Below are 7,489 nucleotides of genomic sequence, written 5' to 3'. Positions count from 1 at the left end.
GGGTGGGCGGGGGCGACGTCCCCTCGGACCTGTCTGGGGTAATTGAGATTCCCGGGGTCCCGTTAGCAAGCCCGAGAAGCTACCATTTCCTTCACCAGAAACTTGCCATGCAGTGTGAGCAGAGAACAGAACAGAGCAGAGACGCTACAACGCCTTCTCCCTGGCAATGCGCATGATTCTGCGGCTCTGTGCTCGCCACACTTCAACGCACCTTGAAATGGGCTCGCCTCCTTCGCACCGCGACGGACAGACGTTCGAGCCAATCGGCCCCCAGGTTTGCGAGCAGTGTCCAATGGGCGGGCTGCGGGGGCGGTCCCGGAGGCCCGGCCCGGCTAGGCTTCACCGTGGAGCTGGCTGCGCTCTGCCTGGGCTAGTAGTGCAGGTGCCGCTGCGCCGGGGGCCGGGGAGCCTGCGCGCCGAGCAGAGCCGAGCCGGGGAGGGATGGAGAGCGGGCCGCCAGGGCTGCAGGAGCACCGGCGCGGGGCGTAGGCGGGCGCGAGCGGGCGTGAGCAGGCGCTCGGGCGCGAGAAGTGTTCGGGCGCAGGAGCACTTTGCGATAGGATGAGGCTCTTGGCTGGCGCGCGGTAGTACTATGATTTGGTATGTGGCCACTTTGATAGCAAGTGTGATCAGCACCCGAGGTCTTGCGGCTCAAGGTGAGTTGAAGTGCAGCGCCCCTCCTCTGGCCCTCCCTGGCGCTTTCAGCCCCTTCTTCTCCGCTTCGGGCTCCCCGGCCCGGCCGAGCGCTGAGCCTTTCCGCGGGCGAGGCTCGGGTTCCAGCGAGGCGCGCTCTGGGGCACTGCCGGGAAGGGCTGGGGGCCGCGGGCCGGAGGGGCCGGGCGGGAAGGGACCCAAGTCCATGGGCTGCTGGGCACTCGGGAAAAGATCTTGGGCTCCGGGTCGACTTCGCCCACCTTCGGCTCCGGGGCTTCATACCAGCGTGCGGAGACAGGTGCTCTTTGCCGGAGCAGCCGCCTCTTCTAGCGTTGGGGAGTCGGCGGCTTTCCTAACTCTGGCTGCCGGGGAGTTTGCGGGTCTTTGGGCAGGCTGCAGCACGCTCTAGCCCCGCGCAGCGCCACCGCTCCGCAGACGAGCCCTTGCAGGGAGGCGCGACCCAGAGCCTTGGGACTCTTGGCATCCACGGCTCGCTAAAGGGACAGGTTTTTCAGCGCCGCGGGCGTCCCCTGCTCCAGCTCACACCCCTTCTGATTACACATCCTGGCAGCTGGGGGTCGGATCCCCCTCGCGGGGCAGGGGGCGCACGGAGCCCGGAGAGAGGAGAAGAGCTGGTTAAGCGCTTGAGTCCCTCCGCCCCCTCCGAGGAGTGTCCGCTTTTGCCTAGCCCTGCCAGATGCCCGCGCCTGTCTTAGCTGCACCTGGGCCTCGACCAGACAAAAGTTCCCTGGGAGCCGGCCGCAGCCTGGCCGACCCCACGCCGCCCTCCCCTGCTGTGAGGCAGAACTGGCTGGGGGTGCGAGCGGCGGGGTGGGGGTCCCCTCTGCTGCATCTCCTAGCGGAGGGAGGTTTTTCTTTTTCTGATTTTACCTGTCTGAGCTGGGGGTAAGACAAGGGGGAAGCCAGCGAGTTGGATGATGCGTGCGTGAGCGCGCGCGCTTTTGCTTTGGAGACGGGCAAAGCGACCTACAAGCCTCTGGGTGGCACCCCAGGCTCTCGGCCCTTGTATGGAAGTAGGAGCGGAGCCTGGAGGGTGCTAGGACTCTGAGCTCACTGTTTTCAGCACGCAGACACGACCCAGCTGCGGGCAAGTTCACAAAGCCGGGAGGAGAGGAGAGCAGGGAGAGAACCGGTCGGTGGGTGGAAGTCAGCAGGGAGGACCCGGCGAAAAGAGAACCCGCTCCCAGCCGCGCTAGGGCAGAGGGGGTCGCAGGAGGCGCCTTTTACAGCCAGGGTCCTCTACTGTCTGGGGCTGTGTAGGGGGAGAGGGGAGTGATTTGAGAAAGTTTCTAGAATGGAATGTCTTCCAAGCTATTTGAGGAAGGGAGTGAGTCTGAAAACGGAACCAGAGGAGGGCGAAGGAAGGGTGATTTTGTTAAATGGTATGTTGACTTGGGTGGTTTAAAAAATCCATTTGTCAGGTGGGAAAACTGAGGCCTGGGAGACTGAGAAGCTCTCAGCTTCTGGGTGATGGGTGTGAGGTGGGTTGAGCTGTGTGTGAGAATTTGTCCTTAGCCTCAGCCTCTTCCTTTCCCCTATATTCTTGTAGTCTTCCAATGCCCTGGTCCTCCTCCCCTCCAGTTTTTGGTACGTTCCTGCTATGGGACTGTCGCTGAAAGCACAAAAGGAGCTGCTGGGATCTTTGAATAAAAAAGAGACATTGAAAGAAGGCTCTGAAATAGCCTCCACCCTGAGAAGTCAGGGTGAGGGAATTTGTGCAAGTTTAGACACAGAATAAAGGCAAATGGATTTATATTGCAGCAACACACAGGATGGCCAGACAGAAGGAAGGACTTCCCAACATTGAAGGTTGTTGGGCATGAAGGTTATACCCTCTTTCTGGGTGTGGAGAGTCCTTCTATCTGGGATGGCTTGACATGCAACTTGAGCCTGCCACCCCTATTGGTCTTGGGGTCCTTTTAGCTTAAAAAGACTATTTGTATGTTAGTTAAGGACCTAGGTATAGAGTCCCATGATCTGGTTTCAAGTCCTGGCTCTGCCACTTGCTGTGACCTTGGACAAATTGCTCAACCTTTTAAATGTCACTTGCCTCAATGGAACATAGGACTAACAGAATGAGCTTGTAGGGTTTTTTGGTGAACTTTAGTGCTGTAAAGAAATGACTCCCTGATATATAGTAAGTGCTCAATAAATGTTAACATTATTATTATTATTATATTCAGTATCTCTGGGGTTCCAGGCCCCTTCTCAATTTCTTTACCTTCGACTGTTCAGGGCATTGGGAGCTGGAAGTGTCTTGAGGGAAGCTCAGAAGGCTGCCTGTGTCAGGAACCAATACCCTTTCATAGGCTGACCTTGTCTGGGGAGAACCTCTTGTTCCTCTGAATCCCAGGGAGGTGTGCAGAGGGTGTGCAGACCTCAGGACTGCTTGGAAAGATCTGCAGAACTGGGAGTTCTGTCAGTGGCCAGAGGCTTGTGGGAAGGATGCAGGGAACCCAGGAGGCAAGCAGGTCATAGCATCACAGCCTCTGGAGGGAGCGTGAGGGGACCTGTGTGGCAGGTCTTTGCTCACATGGGAAATACCGGCCACTGTTCAAATGCTGGCTCTGTGTGAGAGCTCAGCTGTTCTCTGACTGGCAGAGGCGACTTCTGGGGAGATGCCTGCGAGGTAGGGACTGGGTTTGGCTTAAGCAGGGGTTGCTGTAGCAGAGTGGTAGAAGGGAATGGGCCCCTTAGGCAGTGTCAGGTTGGGACAGAGTTAGGGATGGGCTCCCCTTTTGACTCTGATCATGTGTGTCTGGATGGTGATTAAGGTCAGCAGAGAGGTTGGGGAAGGTACAGAGAAGATAGGTATCTGGAGTCTGGGAGATGGTGATTGGAGACTCAGCATCCCAGACTGAGCAAGCTTGGGGGAGGACCCCGGGCCATGCCTGGATGACTCTGGACCTGCCATAGAGGAGAAGTCCGGGCCTTTATTCCCAAGGCTGCCTCCTCCTGTCCACCACAGATTCTGTGGTTGGATTAGCCCTGACTACAGTGTCCCCAAACCAAGAGGAGTTTTGACTCAGATCCTGCTGGTAGAGTGCCCTCTACTCTGCCTGGCCTTGACTCTCCTTTCTTCCCTTTGCTGATGAAGATGGGAGGGAGGAGGTGTAGACCAGGAGGCTGCTAACAAGACCCCATGGGCAGTCCATCAGCAAAGAAGGACTCTGCTCAGCAAAAGGCCAAGTGGTATGTGTGTGCGTGTGCGCCTGTGTGTGTGTGTCCCCAGCACACACACCAGAGGCAGGGGTGTGTCTGGCAGCATGCATCCTAGGAGAAGCTGAGGACAGGATGTGTCAGAAAGGGCATGGCAGAGGGGCAGTGGGAAGAATCAGCTTTCAGCTCCTGGCCTGAGGCCCAACATGCACCAGACTTGGAGTAGGCAGGTCCCAGAGCCGGTGGTTTCATGTTTGTGGCTCTGAGACAGAAAGATAGGATCTGGTTACCCAAGGAGCGGAGGCTGCCTAGCTGGGGAGATGCTGAAACTCAGCATCTCTCTGCTCCTCCCTCTTTCCTGGCTCCTGGCACAGCTCTCCTGATGCCTGCATTTTCTCTCCCCTCTGCCTACCCCAGCCAGGGTGGCCTGGCCTGCTGCTCTGTCTTCTCCCCTGGCCCTGTCTTTTTCAGGCCTGCTGGCTGCTTGCTTCTCTCTCCCAGCCTTCCTGTGTGCTGAGGGTGGGTGGCGGGGGTGCTGGTGTGAGGGTGGGGAGATAAAGGGGGCTAGGCCTAAGATTTAATGCACTTCTCTTCCTCTTGAAAGTCTCCTCCCTCCCCAGACACATCCTGTGACCTTCTCAGGCTGGGACCCAGGGTCTCGGGGGGGCAGTTTTCTTCTGTCTGCTGCCTAGGATGGGTTAAGCAGCTTGTGTGAAGAGTGGCTCTGAATTATGAAAAGAGCTGTAACTGGTGTGAGCTGTCTGCGGATGCGTGCCACATCCCTGTATAAGTGTGCATGTTTGTGTGTATACATGCCTGTGCTTATATGTGTGTGCATGCATGTGTGTGCACATACCCGTATGTGTGTGCTCGCGCACTTGTGTGTTTGCATGCACGTGTATAGAATGCAGCAGGACAGGGGGACAGTTAGGCTCCAGGCATGACGTGGGAAGTGAGACTAAGAGCAGATACCTTACTTTCCTCATCCCCTGCTCTGCACCAGAGTCTAGGAAGCCCAGAAGTTTTCGAAGTTGGAGGCTCAGCCCCAGGGCTGGATTGAAAGATGCTGGAGGTCCCTGAGAGGAAGCCTAGATGGAGGGAGGGACAAAGCCAGGCAGGGCTCCAGGGGACACAGAAAATGGGCCTGTCTTGCTACAGTGGGCTCTGGTATCAGTTTCCTGTTAACACAGTGCTCTCTAGAGTAGAGAAGGGGCTGGGTCCCGGGGAGATGGGAGAGGGAGCTGGAGCTGCAGAGGCAGCTGGTAGCCTGGCCCCCTCAGGGGCACTGCTCACGGGTGCCAGCTCGGTCTGCCCGAGGCAGCTGACCTATTTTTCTTAGGAATCTTCCTGCTTTTCTGTTCTCTCTTGCGTGAATAAGCAGGAGACTGGTGAGCAGAGACAGGGCCTCCGTAAGGGTTTTGGAGAACAATTCCACGTGAGCCAAGCTTTGAGGGAGGTGCCAGCCAGCCTAACGGTCCTTTTGAGAAGAGAGGGGACCGGGACAGTCCCCTCAGCCTGTCATCGTATCCCCAGTGCCCTTACTTCCCTCCTGGTCATGGTCACCCACCGAGAAGGTCTGTGGCAGATAGCTTGCACCCAGGCTCGCCTTCACAAATTATACGAGGTGAGCCACTGTCCTCATTTTCTGGCTTCAGAGTAGGAAATGCTGGTGCTTCACTGTGAGTAAATATGGGGCTTCGATTTCCTACTTCCTTATCTTGTCTTACCCGAGGAGAGGAGGGTGGCTTGGTGCAGGCAGAGCCCACGGTGCCCTCACCTGGCTGGGCCTGCCTGCCGGCTCTGGAGGACCCGCGTGCAATTGGCCATGCGTGAGTGTGCAGGGTGCAGGCCTCCACCATGTGGCAGGGCTGTGGGGGTGGGGTGTAGCTTTGCCTTTCTACTGAGGAGCCATTAAAGGAGCAGAGCTGAGCTTGAATTACTGACTGCTTCCTGTCAGTGGCTCGTGGGGAAAAGGCTCTTGGAAATACAATCTAGCTGAGAGCAAATTAAGGTTGCTAATAGCATCGCTGCCTCGGGGGCCGCTGAGGGGAGCCCAGCCAAGAGGGTTAGGAAGGAGAGGCACCCACAGGAGGAAGGAGGCCTGCAGTTCCTGCCCCTCCCCCCCAGTGCCTTGCTGTTTGGAAGATGGAAGCTTTCCTGGCTAGGGCCTGTCTGGGCTCACCTGACCTCTGACTTTCCACCCTGAGAGGTTTGATGGGGAATGGGGGCCGGAAGGGCTGTGAGGACACTGATGGGGAGACCATGGAAGGTGGGGACTTTTCTGTGAGCCTGCCTAGGCTGGGTGTGGGGGCCCTTGCTGAAGGCAGAATGATGGCCAGATGACCGATAGCCCACCTGCCTTCAGGAAAGAACAAGGACATGACCAGATGTTTTGGTCCTGTGTCCATCTCACACTTGTAGAGTGTTCTTTGCTCGGGGCAGTAGGGACTCTGTCCTCTGCCTTCCTCAGGCCATCCCTCTGGGTGTGTACTGCTGTGGGAGGCTCCCTGGGAGCCCGAGTCCCCGGCTTCCTGGAATCTCCTGGAGCCTCCTGGCTTGTTGGGGAGGAGTGATCGGGGGACTATTGGGGGCTGTGCCTTTTTTGGACTCAGCAGGGATTATTTTTAGGCTAGCAGATGGAGGTGGCGGTGGCTGTCGCTGGTATTATTAGACAACAGGCCTGTGGTTTGGGAGTCTGGTGCCCAGAGGAGGAGGGGGCGGGGGACAAGGAGGAGGAGGAGGAAGAACAAGAACAGGAGGCTCCAGTAAGGACTTGTACTCATGAATGATGGAGGCTGGTGCTCACCCCCTGGTCTTTCCTTACCGCAGCCACTACCAGACCTACCCAGAGGCTGCAGAGTGATACTGAACCCAGAGTCAGTCACAGACCACCAGCTGCATCCCGCCGCAGGCCCACCATGTCTTCCTTCTCTGTGGAGGCCTGAGCAGAGCATGCAATGGGGAGAGACTGCCCTCTGACTCAGGGAGGAAAGGGCAGGGCGCTGAGTCTGGGGTGCCGAACAGGAGGGGTCTTCGTGCCTGGGCCTGTGGTCTGGCAGGATGCTGTCTGAGTGTGGGCAAAGATGAGACATGGCAGTTGGAGCCTGACTGCCCCACCTGTCCCTGAGTCACTGCTGAGCCAGGTCGCCTCCCAGTTTGCTCATTTGTGAAAATGAGCCGGTAGTACTTCCGTCAGGTGGGCACTGTGAGCATTACAGGAAATTTGTGTTACATGCCCGCCCGGCCCAGAGCCTGCTATGTGGTAGGTACTCAGAGGAAGTTACGTTGCCTGACAGCCAAAGTGCCCCCTGCTCTGGCTCTTAGACCTTCTCAGGCATTTAGAGTGTCTCTCATTCTCAGGGACCCTCCCTCCTCCAGCCCTGCCCTGCTGGAAGAGCCCCCGGCTGTGAGTGTCGGGCACAGGGTTTGTGCCAGGGCCTGGCTCCTCATGGTTCTATGCCCACAAGGGATCCAGTGGCAGTCTGGACTTGGCTGCCCACTGGGCACCACCTGGCATAGAGAGCAGGGGATTTGTACTCTGTGGGCTTCCCAAAAGGTCAGCCAGACAGCAGGGGCTACCTCGTCCTCTGTCCTTTGCTCTCCTGCTTTCTCTTCCTTATCCCAATAAAACAACTCCAGAGTGGGCTGGGCAGAG

At 57.6% G+C, this 7,489-nt stretch overlaps 1 protein-coding gene across 1 annotated transcript in view; it reads left to right on the top strand.

Annotated features, from left to right (window-relative positions):
- Positions 1-581: 581 nt before the first annotated feature.
- The window catches only part of IGSF9B (immunoglobulin superfamily member 9B), a 45,948-nt gene continuing 39,040 nt past the window's right edge, over positions 582-7,489 (top strand). The window contains exon 1 of the mRNA XM_035008758.1: positions 582-656. Within this exon, the coding sequence (XP_034864649.1) occupies positions 593-656 (64 nt within the window). The 5' untranslated portion in view covers positions 582-592. The remainder of the gene's footprint in view (positions 657-7,489) is intronic.

The sequence above is a fragment of the Mirounga leonina genome, unplaced genomic scaffold, assembly GCF_011800145.1.
Source record: "Mirounga leonina isolate KUSES-001 unplaced genomic scaffold, KU_Mleo_1.0 Mir_153, whole genome shotgun sequence".
Classification (NCBI taxonomy): Eukaryota; Metazoa; Chordata; class Mammalia; order Carnivora; family Phocidae; genus Mirounga; species Mirounga leonina.
Note: the sequence above shows the minus strand (reverse complement) of the source record. Positions and strands in the feature narration are given on the sequence as shown.